The following is a 26136-nucleotide window of genomic DNA, read 5'->3' as shown; positions in this document are numbered from 1 at the left end:
CCCTTGTTATTTATGACCATTCAATCAATTGATGATTGTGGTAAATTACAATTAAATTCAGTTTATGGTGTAAAAAAAATGGATTAGTAATTAATACAAATAAATGTCATGAGATAACATTTACTCGTTCTAAAAATGTAAATATTAATCAGTACACGATTGATGGTTGTAATTTGCTTAATATTTATAGTATTAAAGATTCAGGAGTTATATTATCCAGCGATTTATCTTTTCATAACCATATAGATTATATTTACAATAAATCGTCACGAACACTTGGCTTTTTGAGAAGAAAATGTAATGAATTCAATAATATTTTGTGTATCAAAACCTTGTACATTTCTTTTGTAAGATCAATTTTAGAATATGCATTTATTATTTGGTGTCCATATAAAATAGGTGAAATTAATAGAATATAATCTATACAAAGATGTTTTTTCACTTCATTTCTTTTAAGTCTAGGAATTATGATGTGTCGTTCGATGAAATACGATTCTCTCTTGGTTTAACTTCCTTTGCTTGCAGGAGAAAATGCAATCATGTTTTTTGGATTTATAATCTCCTTAATAATAATATAGATTGTCCAGAAATTTTAAGTCTAATCCCTTTTAATGTTCCTAATTTTCATCTCCAATCTAATCATTTATTTTTGTTAACTCATATCGTCAGAATTATAGTTATTATTCGCCGGTCCATAGAATGCTACATTTATGCAATTTAATTAAAAATTTTGATTTCCTTAATGGCCATTTAACCAAGTTAAAATCTATTTGTAGCGATGTATTTTAGTTATTCATTTTGTATGTATGCTGTACTTATTTAATTATTTAAATATTTTGTATTTATATTCTGTACTCATTGCCGTCTGTGGTGTACTCAATATTTATTTGTTTATTTTTTTTTTCTATTTGATCATGTTGTGTATTCTATATTAAAAAAATAAATAAATATTGAATTAAATAAATAAATAAATAATAGATAACGTACGAATAGCATGTTATAATTTGCAGTTGATATGAAACATGAAAAAAATTAACAATAAAGACGTGTTATCTCGAGATTACTATAAATTGGACATTTTTTTGGTAAATTTTTTATTAATATATTTATATTATTATTTTTATTTTTAATAAATTATTTTATAAACAAAATGACACCTACAGTAGATTACTCGAAACTCAAAATTACGTTTATAAACAATCAAATATATGTTAATTATCCCTAGGGTGTATTATATTAAATACAATTTACATTTTTTGTAAGTTCAGGACTTCGTTTATATTTTAGAGTATGGAATATGCCCGTAAAGCTTTAAACTGAACTTTATTTTTAAACTACATATATTTTTTGAATTCCCGAATAATTATATTCCCTTAATGTTTTTTACTACGGCAACCATATGCACGTAGGAGTAGTCATTGGAACAATTTTTTTTTTAATTTATAGTAAGTAATGTAAGCTTTATTTAACATATGTTTATGGATGCAAATTTTCCAGGAAATTTTCAAAAGACAATTTAAAAAAAATTGACTTTTCAGAAAAAGTGGAAACGGAAACAAAAAATATCACATCATAGAAAAAAATTAATACCTTCTCAGCTTCGTATCGAAGCTAAAATACTATACATTCCCAATTGATGATGAAAAGTTCTTATAATATGTTATGATTTGAATACACAAATGCTATTGCGATATATTAATTACTATATTTATTTTGAACATAGTTATTAAATTAATTACATTATTAATTATATTAACTATATTAATGTTGATATAAACTACAAAATAATACAATTTTTAATTTTTTTATTTTTATAAATAAACTACGTCATTAGATATAATACGTTATATATTTAGAGCTTTTTTCTACACAAATTTAACGAAGTTACAAATTATCTGAAAACATTAATAAATAACAATAAAAATATAATTAGTTATATGAAATGTGTTATTAAAACTGAAACTGTTAATTCTCCTATACTATCATTGAAGGCAAAGAAGATAAATTTAGAGTGAATGGAATAAGTTTATCGTCTAATTTTTTGTTTTGACAATCTAAAACTTTGTTAAAACCCAGATCTTCATAACAAGATTTATAAGCAATTTTGCAAAAATCATCAAAATAATTACACGCACCAAGATAAATTTGGATTGCACTTTCAGGATTTAGATTATCCAACGTATGTGGTATTTTTCTGAACTCATTTATTTTATCGAATTTATAATAAAAAAATTCTTTGAAATTCATTGAACACCCGATATGTATATATTTTATAACGTTTCGTATATTATGGCTACTATCATTTAATAAATTTTGGAAATTTTCTAGAAGCCTTTCAACAACTTCAGTTTTTAATTTATCATGTTCATCGAAAAAATTATCTCGAGACAATTTATTGTTCTTTAAGAATCTGAGATAATCTGTAACGCATTTTAATATGTTACATAAATTTGATTTACAGTGTAAATTAACATTCCATATTGATGTTTTATTTAAAGAAATTAAAGCTGTATGCAACCCTCGAATCATTATTTCAGATTTGTTGAATGAATTAAATAATTCAATTAAACATTTGAAGTAATGGCCAGAGGCATCTGTTTTGCATACATACAATATAGAAGTTAATAATGTATAGTAGTTTTTTAGTATTTCTGTAAATCTACATCTTAATAATTGTAAGACATGTTCTTTTTTTATTCGAAAATTCATGTCACATACTTGGTCTTTAATTATAGAATCTACGCTGAATAATTTATTATAATAAATTATTTTTATGTGATTCATTGATTTCCAACCAGGTTCCTTAAGAAGAATATTAAGAGCTTTAATACCATCGTCTTGATTTATTGACCGATCTATTGGAGGTATGTATCTATAATAAATAAAATCCAAATCTGTTAATTTTTTATTAATATAGTATCGTCTACTATATTCAAACTAATTAAATAAACAACTTATTAAAAATTAAATTTATGAATACTACACCAAAGTGATAGAAAATGTTAACAACTTATAAAAAATTTTTCTAATAATAAAATACTCTTAAAAATTTGAAATATTTTTTAGAATTAAAAATAAAGTCATTTATTGTTAAAATTGTTTGTTTTATTTAAAAAATTTTTTTAACTAATTTTACTATGATCTGTTTTTTTTTTTTGTGTCTGTTACCACTTTTTGTCAACTCTTACCGAACTGATATCTTTCAAGGATACATCAAAATATTTAAAATAGAATCTAGTCGAAGACATTTTTTCATTTTAAAATCATTTAAAAAAATGATCAAATTAATATAAATTTTTTTATAGATACATGATGTCTTTACCTTTCATTTTGAACATTTATTATTTAAATGTGACCCTTTACCTGTTCACAGGGAGAGATTCAAAATAACAACTTTTCAACTTAACTTTTGAAAGTGTTCCGGAAATACTGACACTTTTATATTAGAATTAAATATAGAATATATAGGTATTAAATAAAAAATTTGTTAAATAATAAAATATTTAGACCTTTTCACAAGTAAAAATGAATACATCTTAAATAGATTGTTCAAGAGACATGTCGATTGTTACAAATAATTGGAACAATGTAAACCTTTTCTTTACTTACTGAATACGCTGTATGTCTGTCTTAATATATCCAGCAACTTAATCCAAATTTTTTTTCTTAAAAAAAATTAGTTTATAAAGGCATAAAAAAAATATGACTTATAATAATAATAGTGAGTAAAAAATCTCATCATGATTTTTAATAAAATAGTATTAAATTTAAAATATTATTATATTGTGACATGACCCGTGCAATAAATGTCAACCTTGTACCAATACATTTTACCATTTACCTATTTTATATTTTAATAATTTTAGTTATTAAATTTCTACTATTTATTTTGCTATGCCGTTCCTGAAATAATATTTTTTATGTAAAACTCCTTTCGTGCATCGTGTAATTTATAAAAGCCTAATATTCATTTAATGTAGATTAGAATAACCCGATAATTATAATATGTGTGACTTCGCCATATTAGATAGTTAAGAATTTCAATCATTCGGCTGAAAAAATTCCTTGCATTATACCCTGTTTAAATGTAAATCAGAAAAAAAAATTGAATGTAGGTATTCTTACTTATTTAATTTGGGATTAAGAAATTGTTCAAAACCTAGGCTTTCGTACCAAATTTCTATTGTTTCATTGCAAAACTTTTTAAGTTCACTACATGTAGAAAATATAACATCATAGTCATTTTCATTTGAGCATTCATCAATTTTAATTGTTGTCAAATCTGTTTTTTCGGAAGTGTCAATGATATTACTATTTTCAAAAAGATCATTTACTATATATAATGCGTCTGCGTAAAATTTTGTCAAATTTTGAAATTTCTCATTGAAATCTAAATTTGGTGATTTGTTTAGATCAAAACAGCTAATCTCTACGACATATTGATATATATAGTCTATCTCATCAATTATACCATACGGCACGACTCCTTCAGAAAACAAAAATCTTATGTCAATATAACTGATAAACTTCATAGCACTGTGGAGGTATTTAATCATAGTCTTGGAATTTTTCATTGCGTCTTNGACTTTTAATCATTGTCTTGGAATTTTTCATTGCGTCTTCTAGTATTGTTACACAACGATTAAAATCTTCTGATAAATTTCTTTCTTGAAATCGCTGACATTTACGGATGATAATATCCAGGTAATCGAGAAATTTTTTTAGTATTTCTGTGTGCTTGAAATTGAGTACACTTATTGTATTATAATATACACACGTGAAATCGAACCGTTTTATTGATTGCTTATTTTTCCCTTTACCAGTAGTATTAATTGAATCTTGCTTTAGTTTTAGATTTTGTATTTGTTTTGATCTAATTTTTAAATGAATTTCCTTGATTACTCTTTTAATATATTTTTTATAAACCGTACTTTTTGTGCAATGTACACTTTCCCTTGGTATCAACACAAATACGACAATGAATATTAAAATAAATGTATATAATTTCATTGTAAAAAATTACGAATATTAAAGATAACTTGTTTGAAACTAATGAAAATTTAAAAAATGAACATTATCAAATTTATAATTATTATTATGTATAATTTATAATCTAAAATGTGTATAAATATAAATGCGTAATATATACGTATATCTATTTTTAAGACGGTAAAAATACATTGCATTCAATATTTTGGAATAGTTTTTTTTCTAATAAATAATTTTGGAAATCTAAATACTATTATAATGTAAAAATATTGTCAAATTTCCTCTTTGAAATCCTATGCTTATAACAACAGTTTCTTACGCATGTGTTGAGGCCGAGAACTTTTGTGGCGTCTTATCCTCTATAATTGTGCAACTGGCTTTGTCCTCTTCAACTTACGCGTCGTCCCCTATTAAATCTATTTTTTCTTCATGAAGAAGAGTCTATGTGTGTCCTCGCATTTTTTGCATTTAAAACCCTCGGTAAATATACTGGCCGAATGTCCGGATTTCAAGCAAATAAAGCTTAGCCCCTTGTTAATGATGAATTTTTTTTTTTCCGGTACCAATTTCCTTTTGGAAGCAAAACAACGATATACTTGTTTGACCTTGATGACGCAATAGTTACGAATGACGACTTGCACNGTCTTGCACTTATCTGTTATATTTCCGTCAAACTTAGGCAAATCAAATTTCGGGAAAGAAACTTAGTGCACGGATCTATGATTTAGTATTATACAACATCCNACTAATCTGTTCTATTTCCGTCAAACTTAGGCAAATCAAATTTCGGGAAAGAAACTTAGTGCACGGATCTATGATTTAGTATTATACAACATCCTGTTGTGCTTCAAATTGCATCGTGTATTTTTTTATAGTGTCCGCAAATGAAACAAATAATGGTAGTTTAGACACATCGATGTACGTCTCTTCCGACAGAGTATAAACGTTTCATACCGACCTCACTATAACGTCCCAAGCCGCTCGCGCAAGCAGTAAAACTCGCGATTGCTCCGGTACAATGTTCACGTTTTTACTGCGTGGCATCGTCAATTATTCGTTTGCGTAATAAGGAACAAGATAAAAATAGGATTTAAACAACAAAATAAGCACTTACTAAAAAATCCTGTAAGCTTAGCAATTAAAAACAAATTCTAAAAATTACGTTAACAAGATTAAAGTAATAATTTTAAAAATCCAGCCTCAAGGACCAAAATGTGCAACGCGAAAACTCGGACGACCACTCGCTCAGTTAAATCTCGACTTTGTCAGTTCCTTTTAAATTTAATAAAAAATAAAATTCAAATGAAGTTTTGTGTACTGTAATTTGTATTCCTTTTTTTATATTATCCAATTCAATAACCACAATATTTTAAACCATTAATCTACGGTTAGNCGACAATATTTTAAACCAGGAATCTACGGTTAGTAATTTACATTTAAACAAATATAATATAACAACATAAAATATTCATTACAACTAATATTTAGACAAAAAAACATAAAATGCATAATCTGACATAGTGCTTTTTCGTCCCAAGATGAAAAGTTTCAATGTCAACCGCAAAAATGACGAATATATAGTAATAGATGATATCGGACAGTACCCAATATTTAGTCCATTCTGTATTACAGTCGACCCGACGCAATCAACTATAAAATATATACTTCTGTCGCTGAAGAACTGAATACTAATACGCATTAATTCATATTATCTAACGTACATAAAGTGAATTTAACACATTAAAATACCCAAAAAATTAAACCGAACAGTGATCCAACATGAACTACGACACGTCTTACCAGAGGTCAAAACAACACAACAGTGTCCGTAATACTACTGCTGCGGCTGCAGAAATCCGGAGCATACGAGGACNTGCTGCTGCGGCTGCAGAAATCCGAAGCATACGAGGACATGAGTAGGACAGAACAGACATACACTACCCCAACAGTAAAACCGGTTAGGACAGGTCGCTCACATAGCGCTTTCCAATGAACTCGCTTTGACACGACCGAACAGTAACATTCTGTAATGTTAATTAATTTAATTATCATATTATAGAATTAGTAGTTTTAGTTTCTCTGTCTTAAGATTCTATCAAATGCTCAATACTCATAAAATATATAACCTTTTTGTTTTCACACTTGTATTTGTTGAAATAAATATCGACAATTTATTCTTATTGTTTACATTTACAAATTAATCATATTAAACATGATTAAATTGACTTATTAAATAGCAACCGATATATTTTTAGAAATAAATACTTATTTAAGTCTTAATGACGTTGGTAGGTTAAAATAGGGAACTTTGGGCCACTTCAAGGACACTAGACGTAGCCAAATGAGGTGTTAAAATAAGGTACTAAAATTGAGGTGCTATAATGAAGCATTAAAGTGACGTACTAAAATGAGAAGTTAAATTATAATTATAATAAAAATTTTTATGAGAACAAAACCTAATAAAATAAATCTTATATCTAATTTTACTATATCAAATTTATATTTGATATAGTTTATTACGTTTATTACGTGTTTCATTGGTTAAGTTGTTTATTATTTATAAAATAATCTGAAGTTGTGCGAAAGTCGAAACTAATATTTAGCAGCATTTATTCATAATTATATTCAAGATTCTGTTAGGTTTAATTTAAAATCTAATATTGTAATGTATACAGTTATTAACCCTTAAGGAAAATATCTAAATTGTAATTAGTATATTTATATAAATATAGCTTAAAAAAACACGCTTTTAAAGTACATTGAACTAAAAAGTTAAAAATAATTTTTAGTTCGATGTGCTTTAAAATTGTGTTTTTTTAAATTATATTTTTTTTACATAAATAGCTCGGTATGTATGTTTTTGGTTAAAATATTGTTAAGGACGGGGACACTAAATATTATAGTGCGTACCCGGACCGACTAAAAGCGGTGTCCGGTATGATCCTCGGGCGTCGAAAAGTTAGCAGCGTTAATGGTGATGGTTCGCGGGTGCGTATCGGTTCGTCGAGTTTGGTCGTGCGGCACGTCCGGAGCCGGTGGCGTACATCATCTACGTTGTCACTTTAATAACGGGAAAAAGACTCAACGTATCATTTTCGGCGGGTTGTTGTCGGCCGTACGGCACTTGCTAGACTTTGCACCGTGGCGTATGGCACGCGGTATTGGTCAGTCAAACGAAACTTCTCATAGTAGGGCGATGGCAGATAAAGGTGGCACGAGTAGCGGGGCCGTGTCACAATAAAAATTTGTCTGTATATATATATATACATATAATATTGATGAAACGCACGCGTGTGCGGGTACGAAAACCAAAAATTAAATTATACAGGAATAGTGTTGTCGGCGTGTGGTGAGCGGAGTGGGGCGAATGCGTTACGACAGTCTAGACTCAAGGCCATAGACGACGGGATACGCGACAATAATAACATGTAGTGCGTGGAGAGTTACAATAAATGTACAAACATACATACAAGTGAAACTAATATAAGCGTGTTAATAAATGGAATTTTTTTCACTTAATTTTATAAGTTAATTCTGTTGTTAGCAATCGAAAGACGCCTTTAGAATTTGTAAAAAATCAATAAATTTTTTTTTTGTTTTTGTAAAAAATGAATTATTGAAAAATTTTCAAAAATATACAGTTATTGACACTCTTATAATTAGTGCCCTTTTTAAATTGTTTATAGTTAAAATTACAGTTGAGATAAAATTTTGATAGAAACATAAAGCCAATATTATGCCTAGTTACTAAAAAAACAAATTGAATTTATTAGACAAAAACATCATCTCTTATTGATAAATTAGTTAAAACAATGACAATAATTATACCTCTGCCAATAACTGTATACTTTACCCTATTATTTCAATAAATAAATTATTCACTTTATTTTTTATTAAAGCTACATCATTTATATTTGTTTCGTCACGTCAGGCGGCTATGTGTAGTAGAGCTAACAACAGAACGGTTAGGTCAAAAAGATTACGTATGCAACTGACGGATGCTCGTGATTTCATCGAGATTGATTTCTCATTGGGAAAGAAGCTGTTTGGTTTTATCGGAAGAACACAGAAAATTTCGTGAGCTATCGAGATTTTCTGCGCACCGTTAAAATAGTTGGTGACCGTCCGATCATGTATAATCTCAAATTGGAAGCCTCATACCATATACCGCAATTGAAAGCACCACCCGAGGATGGTGCATTCAAGACATGGGCTAGGGTATTACTATACGATACGGACATCGGGTAAGCGGTTGATGAAAATGTTGAGGTTATGCTCGCTGAGGAAAAAATATTCTCGGTAAAGAGTAGCGGCTTTACTCTATCGTATATCGATGGCCTTATGTTCAACGTATACAATAATACGTCCTTAGCTGACTCATCATATATTCCGATTCCACCCGAAATTAATTATAGAAAAGCGATCATCAAACCACAAAACAATACAGATCACTGTTGTTTCAAGTGGGCCATTTTGACGAGATACGTCAAGAGAGACCACAAATATCGCGTTTATGAAAAATATTTTAATCAAGAACACAGGTATAATTTCATCCCATTTCACTGCGCTACAATGTTGGTGTGATCGGCTCTACGGAGCTACGAAACATCGACACGAGCACAGTTTCCCTAGCTCGGGAAATCGGGCGTATCCTCAGGTTGCGCATAGAGGAACGGCAGGTTAGCCGTGAAATAAGCAGTCCAATCATTTGGAATGATGAATAAGCGATCTCGGACAGCGAGCCGCCCAAACGCTTGTCATTCTGTAAATATACAGGATAGCCTTGAAATAAGCCTATAAGGACAAATAAGATGTAGCGTATGGGTGTGAACGGAGAACAATGGCAACGGAACCAGTGAAGTTCACTGGCCGAATGGATTGGTTATGAGAGCAGCCCCTCAAAATTATCTCTTGATGAGAATGAAAATGAGGATGATTCGGTCGTACTTTGGCGTACTCATGTCCTACGAGAGCGCCGCGGGCCCGAGAATGCGACCCGTGACGGGTGGCGTCCCACAAGGGTCGGTTCTCGGGCCTCTGCTGTGGAGCATCGCGTACGACACGGTGTTCCGCGTTCCGTTATGATATGCGGACGACACGCTGGTGGTGGCGGAAGGTGCCTCGTCCGAGGAGGCTAGATCTCGTGCGAACTGCACGCTCAGCGCAGTCACCACCTGGATCCAGCAGAAGGGGAGCGGACTGAGCTTCGCCCTGGACAAGATAGAGGCAGTGTACGGGCAGGTACAAAAAGTTCACTCCTCCACGGCTCGCCGTGCTGGGGGTGGAGATCCCGCTTAAGGACTCCATGACTTATCATGGCCTTGTCATAGACAAGCGTCTAAAGTTCGGGCCGCACATTACTCGTGCGGCCCAGCGGGCTCAGAAAGTCATGAATAGCCTGGCGGGACTCATGCTCAATCTGGAAGTGCCGAGAGAGATGCGTCACAGACTATTAGCCAGCGTCATACACTCGGTCCTCCTGTACGGGTTCCCAGTTAGGACGAATACTCTTGAGTATTCGTCCAAAAACCTAAAAGCCCTGCTTAGGGTGCAGAGGCGGACGGCTATCCGGGCTGTTTCTGCGTACTGAACGGTGTCCAGAGTGGCAGCGGGTACCTTATCGTCATTGACGCCCGCCGACCTGCTAGCCAAGGAACACGCTAACGGGCATTAGCTCTGCCGAGAACGCGGCCGGCCCTCGAATTCGACTATGCTCCGGTAGCGACTGGACAGGTGGGTTGATAGGACTCACGGTGCGAGGCATGTCGTTCGCATAACAGACGACGCGCACGTGTGGTGGTAGCGGAATGCGGAACAACGCGTTGTACGCTTTTGTCTCCCCTTCCATCTCTTCTGCTATTTGTAGCGGTGACCTTTGGCGGTTCATCCACAGTCACACTAGGGCCACTACTCGAGACGTGCATTGTGTTTCAAACGGTTGCGATGGGTGAACAAAATATGTCCCACTAATAATCCGTCTTAGAGGACCCGTCCTGTTTGGTAGCCGGGACTTCAAGATCAATCGTCGGCGACTCCCGCTCCGGAGTGCGTATTAGTTGAAGATCACCAAGGGCCCTCACGCTTAGTCACCACGACTCCAAGCAGTCGCTATACCAACCTCGTGGTTAGCTACAGGAGCCTGCTTCAACACTCCTGCATTTAGCGCGTATTCGCTTGATAACGACACCTAGTGGGTACATCCCCCACCAACCGCCGGCACTGGGTCATCCGAATCCCCTAATACAGTAACCTTTAGCTCACTCAGATCCATTTGTCATTTAGGTATATATGTGAGAGAGCTGCCCTCATAGTCTATCCCTCCGGCCAGTGAACTGCTAATTTCACTGGTTGCGTTGCCATTAATTTCCGTTCACACCCAAACGCTACCGTTTATTCGTCCATAAGGCTTATTTCACAGCTACCTTGTATATCTATAGAGTTAACAAACGTTGGGCGTCTCGCTGTCCAAGACTGCTTATTTGTCAATCCAAATGAATGGACTGCTTATTTCGCGGCTAATCTGCATATCTGCAGGCCGTTCCTCGATTCGCAACCTGAGGATGCGTCCGATTCTCCGAGCTAGGGAAACTGCGCTCGTGTCGTCGTTTCGTAGCCACATAGACCCCGATCACACCAACACTGTAGCGCAGCAAAACGGATGGGTGGATATCCTATAGGCTGAGTATTTTTAACAAGGGTTCTCAGTGCTACTGGTGTTTGGAACGTGAGCATATCGCCCACGCAAATAAGGCACCGGATAGGTCTAAGGCCAACTATAGAAGCAGAAAGGAGGAACATCTTTCTAAAGACTGCCCCGGCAGAAGAGATGGTTAAGACTTTAACCCGACCAATAGCTGCAATGGCCTATCCCCACCTCCATGTAGTTCAACCTGGGCAACAGACTCATCGTTTGGGGCCGGCTAACGGGGGAGGCAGCGCCGCGTTGTGATTCGGCTCTAGACGATATTTGGGTTGTATCACAACGCGGTGGTTTTGAGGCAACGTGGGCCGCCCTGAAACAATGTCTCACGGCATTTCCAGGCCGGTCCACATTAAGTCGGTTAAAGAAGAGGGAAAAAAAAGGATTTCCCTGGTCAAAACTCAGCTTGATTTTTAATTAGGTTTTCATCTATGTTTGGGGTTATTTTGTTCAATATTAATCTTTCATATAACTTTTACATATAACATAGTACCGAAATTTTTTGGGTCGTTTGATATTTTTCCAGGTTTTAATAGTGCATCACTTTTGGCTTTGGCAATTGTTTTAGGATTCTTGCTGTTTTACGGCACTCGTTAAAAAACTTCAATATCCATTCCTGTGTATTTTTTTCAAAGCGTTTTATTATTTCTATTTATATTCCGGGTGCTTTATCTTCATTCATCTGTTTTATTACATGTATTTGTTCTTCTTTGTTAAAGTCTACTTGAATAAGTGATCTTTCATTATCTTTGTCCCTGGACGTTTGTATTCTTTTGTTTTGTTTTCAGGTTTACCATTTTTGAGTAGGTCATGTGCGACTTGATTTTCTGTTCATTAATATGTTGTCTAATGGCTTTTGTATCCTCGATTAACTGATTAAGGTATTCCAAGCTTTATAATTTATTTTAATTTCTTAGAATTCGTAGTTCATGTATTATATATATGTGTCATATCCCATCTAGGATTAATTATTTATTTTTCCATAATGATGTTTGTTTTATAATGATTATTTGTATATTAATTTTTATGTATTTAATTATTGCTCTTTTTGTATTTATTTATTACCAAATTTGTTTTTAGATTATAGTTGATTTTGTTATCTCTTTACGTTAAATCTAATATTTTACGGCGGAAGGTATGTTTAAACCTATACAATAAGTGTAGTCGTCAGTCGTCAGGTTTTTTATAATAGAATAGTCTACCTTTATACAGCGCACCGCTCGCGTACGTAAATACACGCATATCCATTTTTTGTACTTAACGTCTGATTTTAATTTTTATTTAATATCTTTAATTAATAATTGATTACGTACGAACAACATGTTATCATTTTCCAGTTGATATGAAATATGTAAAAAATTTCCAATAAAAACGTGTTTTTAAAAACACGCAATAAAACATAAAAACTCGAGATTTACTATAAATTAGACATTTTGTTGGTAAATTTTTTATTAATATAATTGTATTATTATTTTTATTTTTAATGAATTATTTTTTAAACAAAAGGACACCTACAGTAAATTACTTACAACTCATAAACACGTTTATAAACAATCGCATACATGTTAAATCATCCCTAAGGTATATTATGCTAAATACAAATTAAATTTTCTGTGAGTTCATGACTTCGTTTATATTTTAGAGTATGGAATATGCACGTATAGCTTTAAACTGAATTTTATTTTTCTACAACATATCTTTTTTGGATTTCCGAATAATTGTATTCCCTTAATAAAAATAAAAGATTATTACAAAAACATTAAATTCAATGTTAATTGCCATATTAAAATATAAAACATAGTGATTATTATAAAAATTTAAATGCTATTCAAGCTACCCAAAAACACTTTAATATACCTTCATTTGAACATTCAGAATACACTAATAATTGCTTAAAACTAATAGTGTTTACTAGCTCTTTTATAAATATTGATGCACTCATTACTATAGCAAAATCTTTTTAGGTGTATAAAAATGAACAAAAAAAAATCGTCACAAAAATAACATGTTTTAAACTACGGCAGCCATTTGTACGTAGAAGATAAATCATTGAAACAATTTTTTTTTAATTTATAGTACGTAATGTAAGCTTTATTATATTTTAGCATAATTTATTATTTAGCATATGTATAATAGACGCAGTATTTCCGGAAAATTTTGAAAAAAATGACATTTGAAAAAATGGGCAACAGACACAAAAAAATCACATCATACAAAAAATTAATACCTTCTCAGCTTCACATCGAAGTTAAAATATTTTAAAATCACAATTGATGATGTAAAGTTCTAATAATATATTATGTATTTAATAATCAAATGTTATTGCAATATATTAATTACTATATTAATTTTGAATTCATTTTTAAAGCTTATGTTAAAGCATGTTAATGTTGACATAAACTAAGAAATAATACATTTTTAAATTTTTATTTTAATATTAGAACCAATAATGATGAATAACGTTATTAGCTATAATACTCTATAAATTTTGAACTTTTTAATATTATGCTGTAACAAATTTAACGAAGTTACAAATTATCTGAAAACATTAATAAATAACAATAAAAATATAATTTGTTATATGAAATGTGTTATTAAAACTGAAACTGTTAATTCTCCTATACTATCATTGAAGGCAAAGAAGATAAATTTAGAGTGAATGGAATAAGTTTATCGTCTAATTTTTTGTTTTGACAATCTAAAACTTTGTTAAAACCCAGATCTTCATAACAAGATTTATAAGCAATTTTGCAAAAATCATCAAAATAATTACACGCACCAAGATAAATTTGGATTGCACTTTCAGGATTTAGATTATCCAACTTATGTGGTATTTTTCTGAACTCATTTATTTTATCGAATTTATAATAAAAAAATTCTTTGAAATTCATTGAACACCCGATATGTATATGTTTTATAACGTTTCGTATATTATGGCTACTATCATTTAATAAATTTTGGAAATTTTCTAGAAGTCTTTTAACAACTTCAGTTTTCAATTTATCATGTTCATCAAAAAAATGATCTCGAGAAAATTTATTGTTCTTTAAGAATCTGAGGTAATCTGTAACGCATTTTAATATGTTACATAAATTCGATTTAGAGCTGACATAAACACTCCATAATGATGTTTTATTTAAAGAAATTAAAGCTGCATGCAATCCTTGAAGCATTTCTTCAGATTTGTTGAACGAGTTAAATAATTCAATAAAGCATTTGAAGTAGTAGTCAAAGGCATCTGTTCTGCATACATACAATATAGAAGATAATAATGTATAGTAGTTTTTCAGTATTTCTGTATATCTACATCTTAATAATTGTGATACATGTTCTTTTTTTATTCTAAAATTCATGTCACATACTTGGTCATTAATTATAGAATCTACGCTGAATAATTTATTATAATAAATTATATTAATATGATTCATTGATTTCCAACCTGGTTCCTTAAGAAGAATATTAAGAGCTTTAATACCATCGTCTTGATTTATTGCTGCATCTATTGGAGGTATATATCTATAATAAAAAAATCCGAATCTGTTAATTTTTTTATTAAAATAGTGCAGTATTCAAACTAATTATATAAACAACTTATTAAAAATTAAATATATGAATACTACACCAAAGTGATACAAAATGTCAACAATTTATAAAAATTTTAGTTTGAGTGATTTTTTAAATATAAGATAAATTATAGGAATATTTGTCATTTTCTAATCATAAAATACTCTTAAAAATCTCTAATTTGTTTTATATACAGACGTTCGGACGACTAATTTTTCATAAAAAGCAATTATTGAGATGTTTTTTTTTAAATATTCTAGTACACATCAAGATATTTAATTTTATATACTTTAAAATAAATTTAATGTTACTATTAATCATATAAGTTTTTGATCACATATCAATTTAAATAAATAAATATGGTTCTGTGTGGCCGAGTTGGTAACGCTACTTTGCTTGACGTGAACGTCATTTACAGTTCGTTTTTATATTTAATATTAATACGAATTTCATACTCCTATTATTAATGGAGATATTTAATTAAAAAAAGTTATCAATTTAACATTTTTTACAATAGCGTAATTTTGAAATATTTGTTTAATTTCTAAAATAAACGCCAGCATCACAAAACTCATACATTCTTAATTTTGTATTGAAACTAAAAAAAAATAAGTTGTTAAAAAAATTGTCTCAATTATGCATATTATAAAAATTGATTATAATCGTAAAAATCTATTGTTAAATTCAAGTGAAACTCAAATCATTTTTTTAGAAATTATTTATACAGTTACCAAAAATTATGAAATATTATAGAATGGCAGTTATATACACAAATAAGTTAAGCATGTAGTTCATAAAAAAGTAAAATTATTCAAATTTGTCATTATATTAAACCTAATTCGACACTAAATACTTAAAAAAAGACATAAGAAAAGAATGATTTTAATTGTCTACATGGAAAAATTATATTAAATATAAGTTAAAATTGTATTTAACGTAATTTAGATTCATGCAACTTTTAGACTCATTGCTATGATGAAACCTCGTAGGATATTTTTTTGAAATCACCTAGTTGTATTTTTTAAAAAGTAATAGTTATTGTAAAATTGAAATTGAAAAATTTTTATTTTAATTTTTTTGGAAGAGTAGACTTTTACATTATTTCATGACTATCGAAAACAAAACAAAAAAAAATTAAACACAAAAATAGCACGTTTTTTAACTACAGCAGTGATTTTCCAATAGAAAAAGAGATTTTTTTACTTATAGTACATAACATAAGCTCTAATTTATCATATTTTTAAAAGACCCATTTACTCCAGAAAACTTTTATAAGTTAACTTTTTGAGCAAAAATTTCGGTTTTTAATCCATCCTATTTGCAGGTATAGTCTAATTTTCAAAACTTTTATATCAAATCAAATGCGTAAGGTGTTAATATAAAAAAAATTAATTTGGTACATTAATTAATACCTTCTCAGCTTCCATATTAAGCTAAATTAGAAATTATAGCAGCACGAAAATCTACGTTTTTCTTATATCTTTAAAATAATCCAAAATTCGGAAAATCTCAAAAATTTGCAACAAATACTATTTTAGCTTCGATGCGAAGCTTGTGTCCATTACCACTTTTTCTCAGCTCTCAACGAACGGATTTCTTTCAAAAATACGTCAAAAGATCACAAATCGTATCTAGTCAAAGATATTACCCTCAAAAATTGAAAAAATTTCCCTCGTTCCCCGTAAATGGGGGAAACCTCCAAAAAAATTACAAATATTAAAATCGATAATGTTCGAAATTTTTTCAATTTCTTTTACTTAAAACTGCCGTAACTTTTTCAAAAATTAACATATCAATATAATTCTTTTTTATATAGATGCTTAATATCATTACCTATCATTTGGTTTATTTTTTTTATAAATTTAACCCTTTACCTGTCCACAGGGGGGGATTTAAAATGACAACTTTTCAACTTAATTTTTGAAAGTGTTCCGGAAATACTGACACTTTTAAATTAAAGCTAATGTAATATACTTTATTATGAAAAAAAAATTTTCGGACTTTATTTTATCTTCACGGTGAAAAAGGCTACCGAATGCTATTTTTGTGTGAAAATTCTCAATTTTGTATTTTACATTTTTAACTTTATTATGCAATAACTTTTTAAAAAATGTATGGATAAATACAATTTTTTCATGAGAAGTAGTATTTATATACAACTCTCATTTGACATTCTATTATTTTAAATCGGATCATTTCCCTATATACAGGTGGACTTATAAATGCATATAAAAAGTAGAACTCTTTCAACTTAACTTTTGAATATGTTCCGGAAGGTCTGACACTTCTATATATATCTTAAATTAAAATTAATGTGGTGAAAATGGCTATCAAATGCTATTTTTGTGTAAAAATTCTCGATTTTATTTTTTACATTTTTAACTTTATAAAGCTATAACTTATTGAAAAGTGTATGGATCAACATAATTTTTTATGAGAAATAATATTTTTTAATAATCCCTTTTTCATTCGATATACTTTATCTTAATCAGGATATTAATAAGGAACTAGCAGATCATGTAACTTTTGGAATAATCCACCAATTTTTTAATATTAAACACTATCTAAAAATTTGCATCGAAGCGTTTTTTTTTTTGATAGTGATTTTAATCATTGTCAGATATCATTATATTTGATTCAACTATGCCACGTCACCACTGTGCCGCAACCCCCCTGTGCTGGCTTTTTTTAACGATAAAATTATGGAAAAATTAGAGCTATGTGTTTTTATTGCTTTTATAAATAATATATATAGGTCGATTAGCAAGTAACAGGTCAATCGTTACAAACAATGAGAACAGTAGATGTCTGTTTTCTTATTTACTGAACAGCCTATATGTATGTCTAAATATCATACATTGTTTGAATTTGGTAGTTTGTTATATTTTCAATTTTGTGACAATTTGTTTTAAGTTATTTTGACATTTACCACAAGTTTTATCTATATTATTTATTAAAGTTAAAAAAGAAATATTTTTATTAATAAATTGTATGTTTGAATGTGGTCCTAATGATTTTCATAGCGAAAGAGGGAATGAATTTTTCTTCTATATTTTTGCCATCAACAATTTGAATATCGCAAAAGATCATTTCTGATTTGGGGTTTACAATTCAACTATTACATAATGATAAGTTACTGGTAAAATAGAGTATATTATTCAGTGTACCACTCTATTCAATGAATATAACTAATATTTTATTGAAAATAATGATGCGATTTTTTACTTATTATCATTATTACTATAAAGGAATATTTTTTTTATGCCTTCATAAATTTATTTTTTTTACGATAAAAAATTTGCATTAGGCTAAGTTCACATGGACGCGCGTGTTTAGATATACGAGTTTCTCATACATCGTTCAAATGGTTCGCGACGCAAGTTTCTGTTTTCGCGCGTAATATTGCGAAATGATGTATTGTTATTACAATACGGACCGTTCAGTTGACACGCGCGTTAACAATGAAACAGCGATTGGATGGACCCAATATTTTTATTCTTCTTTTTGTCTTAGTCTTCTTATTCTTCGATATACAACCCACAAACACACGACATCTGACACGTCCATTTCCGTTGAATGTATAACACAACTGTATGTAACAAGAATATTTCGGGATTGACGCACGTGTTTGCGCGTACATGTGAATCTAGCCTTAAGTTGCTGGACATATTAAGACAGACTTACAGTATATTCAGTAAATAATGAAAAGGTTTACATTGTTCCAATTATTTGTAACAATCGACCTGTCTCTTGAATAATCTATTTAAGATGTATTCATTTTTATTTTAGAAAAGGTCTAAATATTTTATTATTTAACAAATTTTTTATAAACATTTTTTATTTAATACCACTGACTTTGTATATAAAAACTCCGTTTATTTTATTTTTTTTTTTAACATTTTGTGTCTGATCACGTTTTACATAACATCCAATAATAATCTGCTATGAGAGCGCCTCTCTATATTTTTATAACTATACAACGTATTCAGTAAATAAGTAAACAGGTAATTGTAACAGACAACAAGAACATTAGTAATCCTTAATTACTGAACACCTTATAAATTTATTAAATATACAATTGTCATAATTAAAATATAAAGACATCATCGATTTATGGTTAAAAATAAATAAGATTGTATTATAACTTAGCTTCAATTGATTTAAAATAATAATACTGAAAAAGTATATTAAAAAAAACCAAGCACAGTGGTGGCGGCACAGTGGTGACATGGCATAGTTGAATCAAGTATAATGATATCTGACAGTGATTAAAATCACTATCAAAATAAAACGCTTCGATGCAAATCTTTAGATAGTGTTTAATATTAAAAAATTGGTGGATTATTCCAAAAGTTACATGATCTGCTAGTTCCTTATTAATATCCTGATTAAGATAAAGTATATCGAATGAAAAAGGGATTATTAAAAAATATTATTTCTCATAAAAAATTATGTTGATCCATACACTTTTCAATAAGTTATAGCTTTATAAAGTTAAAAATGTAAAAAATAAAATCGAGAATTTTCACACAAAAATAGCATTTGGTAGCCATTTTCACCGTGAAGATAAAATAAAGTCCGAAATTTTTTTTTTCATAATAGTATATTACATTAGTTTAATTTAAGACATATAAAAAAATGTCAGTATTTCCGTAACACTTTTAAAAGTTAAGTTGAAAAAGTTGTCATTTTAAATCCCCTCCTGAGAGCAGGTAAAAGGTCACATTTATAAACAATTTTTTATTGATATACCGTTCCTGAAATAATATTTTTTATGTAAAACTCCTTTCGTGCATCGTGTAATTTATAAAAGCCTAATATTCAATTAATGTAGATTAGAATAACCTGATAATTATAATATGGCGAAGTTACACATTAGATAGTTTAGAATTTCAAACATTTAGCCAAGAAAAATCCTTGCATTATACTTTGTTTAAATATAAATTATAAAAAAAATTTAAATGTATGTATTCTTACTTATACATTTTGGGGTTAAGAAATTGTTCAAAACCTAGGCTTTCGTACCAAATTTCTATGGTTTCATTGCAAAACTTTTTAAGTTCACTACATGTAGAAAATATGATATCATAGTTATTTTCATTTGAGCATTCCTCAACTATAATTATTGTCAAATCTGTTTTTTCGGAAGTGTCAATGATATTACTATTTTCAAAAAGATTAACTACTTTTTTTAATGCGTCTGCATGAAACTTTGTCAAAATCTGAAATTTCGTTTTTGAATCTAGATTTGGTGATTCGTTTACATCAAAACAACTAATCTCTACGACATATTGATATATAAAGTCTATCTCATCAATTATACCATGCGGCACGGCGCCTTGAAAAAACAAAAATCTTATATCAATATAACTGATAAACTTCATAGCACTATGAAGACTTTTAATCATAGTCTTGGAATTTTTCATTGCGTCTTCTAGTATTGTTACACAACGATTAAAATCTTCTGATAAATTCCTTTCTTGAAATCGCTGACATTTACGGATGATGATATCCAGGTAATCGAGGAATTTTTTTAATATTTCCGTGTATTTGAAATTGAGTACACTTATTGTATAACAATATATATACGGAAAATCAAGCAGTTTGTTAAATTGTTTAGTTTTCACTATATCAGTAATATAAATTGAATCTTGTTTTAGTATTAGATTTTGTATTTGTTTCGATTTAATTTGTAAATATATGTCCCTCACCACTCTTTTGATATAAATTGTATAATCCCCATTTTTTTCGCAATGAACTCCTTCATTTAGTATCAATACAAAAACGACAATAAATATTAAAATAAATGTATACAATTTCATTGTAAAAAAATACGAATATTAAAGATAACTTGTTTGAAACTAATGAAAATTTAAAAAATGAACATTTACAAATGTATAATTATTACTATATATAATTTATAATCTAAAATGTGTGTAAATATCAATGTGTAGAATGTAATACTATTTTTAAGACAGTAAGAATATATTACACGCAATATAGCAATTTTTTTTTCTTGTAAATTATTATGGGAAATGTAAATACTATTAGAAATAAATTTCGACAATTTAATCTTATTGTTTACACTTATAAATTAATCATATTAAACATGATAAATTTTACGTAGTAAATAAAAACCAATATTTTTTTAGAAATAAACTTATAATTTAGTCTAAATAACGTTGTCGCTACATTTCTTATTGTAATTACATACTGATTTTTCAATTTTCTGTTAGGGTATTTATGCGATTTATTTATTTTTTCAACATACATCTATATAATTCTATAATTCAATGATGACATTGAAGTGGTGGCTCGTGGCTTGGATGATTAATTAAGAGAAATAAATTAATTGTATATTTTTAATTATACATTTTTATTAAAAATTCCAATTCTTAAATAGTAAAATAATTATAATACATTTGTCGTTTGCGAACATTAATGTTGTTCCCTCGGTATATCCGTGTTCACACGAGCAGTGTGACACGGTAAATTCGAGTATCAATAAAAGTTTGTTTCTTAAAAAAAAAAGATATATGTGACACAAATACTCACCACAATGTCTAAAGTATCGCTACAATTGCACTGGCCCAAAGCAAAAGAAAACCAGATAATATTATATATATGTATATGTATATATAAAAAAAAAAGAGAAATTTAAATAAACCAATATATATAGATTTATATTTTACGATTTAAATGAAAGAGATGATACAACATAAGGTTTTAATTTAAATGTATAAAAGTAACCTTTTTTAATGTACAACACGTGACGACGTCGGATGCAGAAAATTCACGTAGGGCGTCAAAAACAAGATAGAGCGTTCACCACCGCCGGTGCTCGGTGGTCGATCGCGCTCCAGTAGATAGACTTTGCACCCTAAATAGATAGCGGGGGTACTTTTATCAGGCTGAGCTCGCGATGTAATAAGGCGGCTGATGGAAGAGACGAGGTGACCGTGCATCGCAAAATATACGGTACCGTGTCAAGTGTTTGGACGACCAGTATTCTATTTTTTACTGCGACCTTAAAATGATAATATGTGTTTGTGTTTTATTTTATTATATTTAATTTGAATTTTAAATTATATTTAATTTTATACCTATAAATAGCGGTTTGACATGGTCCCGCGTCGCTTTTTGATACACAGAGCCCCATTAATAAACGGCTTTACACTACCTTTTATTCTGTAAAACCGGTGTCGTCTATTCATCGTGCTTACGACGTGAGTCGTAACAACTGGCTCCCCGGCAAAGGATTAAACCGGATTTACATGACTAAGGTAAGAAACCCATTTACTGACTTGATTTTTATTTTATTGCTTAATTTTTTCATATAAGAGACAGCTAGGTTTCCTTAGCCACCTGTGCTACGGGATATTTTGATCACACAGTTCGCTGGTGACAGTTGTGAATTCACAACCACATATTTACAATCGTAAATTGTCAATAGCGCAACGATTGTGGAATTCCATTTTATTAGCTATTTTAAATATTAACAAGTAGATTAACCAGTTGTTTTCCCGTCCAATCTTTATCTTTGTATTAAATATACATGACACACCACTGACCAATAACCTTATAAACAGCAATGCTAAAGTCCATATATAGTTCATAACAAAATAAATTTACAACAGAAAAAGGCTCAATACATTATATTAAATAAAAATAAAAAAACAATATACGATACTCAGTCCCGGATGGGACTCATCCTAAGATGGGGATCTCGGCCCCGGAAATGGCCGACGCTTGGTTAAATCAATACATGATTTTTACACGACGAACACGAAAAAAAACTATTATTGGCTGCACGCACACTATATACCACAACGGTGGTTCAAAAGGAAGAGAGCACAAATTTTTCTTACACACCGGGTGAGACATAAGGACGACGACGATTACGTTTGGGAGAGGGTATCGGCTTAACAATTTACAAAATATAAAACAGATAAAAATATGAACAATATTAAAATTATACAGGTATTGACAGTGGTGGCCAGTGTATGTGTCATTTAAGGAACGATTATTAAACTGATAAAGAATATTGTGTGTATAGCGTTCACCTTGACAGCAACAGTACAGTTTTCTGATTACACGGCCGGATATAACGTACGCGCGCCCATTAGCAAAGCAAAACAGTAATTNCGCCCATCAACCCGGTCACATATACATATTGCGACTGTACCGTACCAAAATCCGCCTGTTATACGACCTCCTTCCCCCGAGTTCACGAAAAAATTTGACAAGGACCCGAGGGAGTTTCTGGAGCAGCTAGAAAATTTCCTGACTCAATCCGGCGGCATTCATTACGATTTGTGGGTGAATACCGGGGTACAGTTTTTAAGGGACACGGAATTTACTGGGTGGGAGTTCATTAAGCTGAACAACATGTCCTGGCGCCAATTTTCGTGGTGTTCGATAATAACAGCATCCAAGCGGAGCTGGAAAACGAACTCATGACGACACAACAGAGGCCCATCAGCGAATGAAGGAGTTTATTATAAATAAACAACGGCTGGCGATACGCGCACGCCCCAGTTGTTTAAAGCAGCATGTCGTAGGTCGGGTAGCAAGTCTTTTGCGCTTCGGGAAACGAACAGTAGCAACGGAGAAATTAGTCCGCTTTCCTGGCTCAAAGACACTATTTCTTTCACCACCAATTAAACATACAACGCAGCGCGAACGACCAGTTCGCTCATCGACGATAACGAAATCAAACGCGCTACTCTCAACAGTACTCAACATTGGAACAGAAGCGCGTAAAAAACGATACAAAGAGTATATGCTGAAGCGTTGGGGAGTGGTCGTTGGCGAGACGACCCCCACCGACACACAACAACAACAACCACAATGGCTACGACACCAACAATGGACACTGCAGTGCTAGCCACAGCAGAAGAACCCCTGTTGGAGGAACTAATGGAGTTAGAGGAGGTCATGCTGGAGGATCGATCTGTTTCTCACCTGCTTCCCATCTCCTGAACCTCCTAAGGAGGAATAACAAGCAACCACTCCTCCACAACCCATTCCACAAAGAGCGATACCGCGCAAACAAACTCCACTTCAAACAAACAACGTAAGTATATGCGGCCTTCGCTGTGATAGGTGGTATGATTAACTACCTGTTCCATTTTATGACTGTGCTGCGCGTTTCTCAATTCACTGAATCGGCCAGCGGCTTGGCGGGAGGATATTTAACACGGTCCCACGTCACTTCTTGATACACGGAGCCCCGCGACCCGTGCCACCTTTATCAGACGTCGCACTACTATGTGTATATGGTAGTTTGACTGACTAACACCGCGTGCGATACGTCTCGGTACAAAGTCTAGCAAGTACCGCACGTCAGGCTACGACCCACCACAAATATATATCGAGGAAGTCACCTTCGTGGCAACGCCCTATACGGAACTCGTCCTTTCAATGCGATATCGTTAATTTTGATATACTTATATATGTATTTGTTTTTAACTTTGGTTAACCATCGAAATCACGTCCGCTCACTTAGTTGTATATGTGCTCATCATTTTTTTGTAATTGTCTTTATTATTAATATACGGCTTTACGCCACTTTCTGTCATGTAAAACCAGTGTCCTCTATTCATCGTTCTTACTACGTGAGTCGTAATAGGTTTTATATTAAAAGTCGCACTCCCACCACCACTGTGTAGAGGCATAAAAATCATATTAAAAAACCTGAATTCTTTATTCTTATATAAAATTAAAGCCAATACAATGTGTTGTAGTCACCACTATAGGCTTTATAAAACTATTGTATATTATTGATAGGAGCTTGTGTAACAGATATATGAGTGAACTTGCAGGAGACATGAAATATTTTATATTTTAACATTAGGACAGTATAGTGTTGCACATTGAAAAGTAATAAACAAAAGTCTAGTAGTATTTATTATTCTATTAATAATGAATGTATTTTTTTTTTACTTTATTCTATTTTTTATTCTATTATATAGTAATTCAAAGTAAAAAAAAATAAAAGGGAAAAGGATGATCTAAAGGTTTTGATGATTATGTTATAAAAATAATATTCTTATGTGTTATTGGCTAGATGTAAATTCACAAGTTACAAGGTCACAAGTGAATTACAGCATTTAACTATTTATTATTTTTATTATAAAACATTTCAGAGTACTTGTGCCATGCACTTTGTGTGCACCTCGTACTCTGTTATCTTTCTTACCTGGTACGCCTAATATTAGTGTTTCGCACATCTTCAGCACCTCATATTTGGCTACCCTTGTTCTTTATTCTCTCCTATACCAAAAGTGTTTGTGCAACACTTCATCTGCACCTCATACTGAAATGTTACCCTTATTCCCTTCCTATAACAACGGCCTTTCGACACCCACAGCTCAACCGGAGTGTCAGTCGAGCACAGTAATGGGTACGTAAATACCCAGTCAACTGACTCAACATAATCTTCGTACACACTACACTAATCTAATATATTATTCCATTTGGCTTTTGTTTATGTTACAACACTTTATTATATTTTTTATTCTATTATGTAGTAAATCGAAATAATGTTAAAATAAAAGGGAAAAGAATGATCCAAAGGATTTATTTGCCTAAAGTAGCGCGGGCAACAGCATGAACAACTTGCTCCTCGGATTTTTTAAAATGTGTATCCATCATGTTTTCTTACATAATGATAAAATTAAGTACCATTATTAATGAATTCAAATACTCATCAAACTTTATCATTTAAAAACAATTAAAAATATATTTTCCAAACTCATTTTTCGTTCTGATTTTGAAATATGCAATTAGATTTTTTTCATCGCCACTAATTTTTACATTATTAAAAACTACTAAAAAACAAGTATTAACATAAAAAAATCATTAAAAAATTTACATTTACT

At 30.8% G+C, this 26136-nt stretch overlaps 1 protein-coding gene across 6 annotated transcripts in view; it reads right to left on the bottom strand.

Moving 5' to 3' along the window:
• Window positions 1–1866: 1866 nt before the first annotated feature.
• Window positions 1867–26136, bottom strand: part of LOC126899137 (uncharacterized) — a 30673-nt gene continuing 6403 nt past the window's right edge. The window contains exons 1-3 of one of the 6 annotated variants that reach the window (XM_050673706.1): window positions 20650–21139; window positions 4126–4544; window positions 1871–2872 (exon numbers count right to left, since the gene is read on the bottom strand). In XM_050673706.1, coding sequence (XP_050529663.1) covers window positions 1975–2872; window positions 4126–4544; window positions 20650–21075 — 1743 coding nt within the window. In that variant the 5' untranslated portion in view covers window positions 21076–21139 and the 3' untranslated portion in view covers window positions 1871–1974. Of the gene's footprint in view, window positions 2873–4125; window positions 4545–13229; window positions 13417–14155; window positions 15206–20230; window positions 21140–26136 lie in introns of those variants that run through there. The other 5 variants (XM_050673707.1, XM_050673709.1, XM_050673704.1 and 2 more) reach the window with 5 other exon arrangements.

Source organism: Daktulosphaira vitifoliae, unplaced genomic scaffold, assembly GCF_025091365.1.
Source record: "Daktulosphaira vitifoliae isolate Bord-2020 unplaced genomic scaffold, ASM2509136v1 Scaffold_2, whole genome shotgun sequence".
Classification (NCBI taxonomy): Eukaryota; Metazoa; Arthropoda; class Insecta; order Hemiptera; family Phylloxeridae; genus Daktulosphaira; species Daktulosphaira vitifoliae.
The sequence above is the reverse complement of the archived record's forward strand: the minus strand, read 5'-3'. Positions and strand labels throughout refer to the sequence as shown.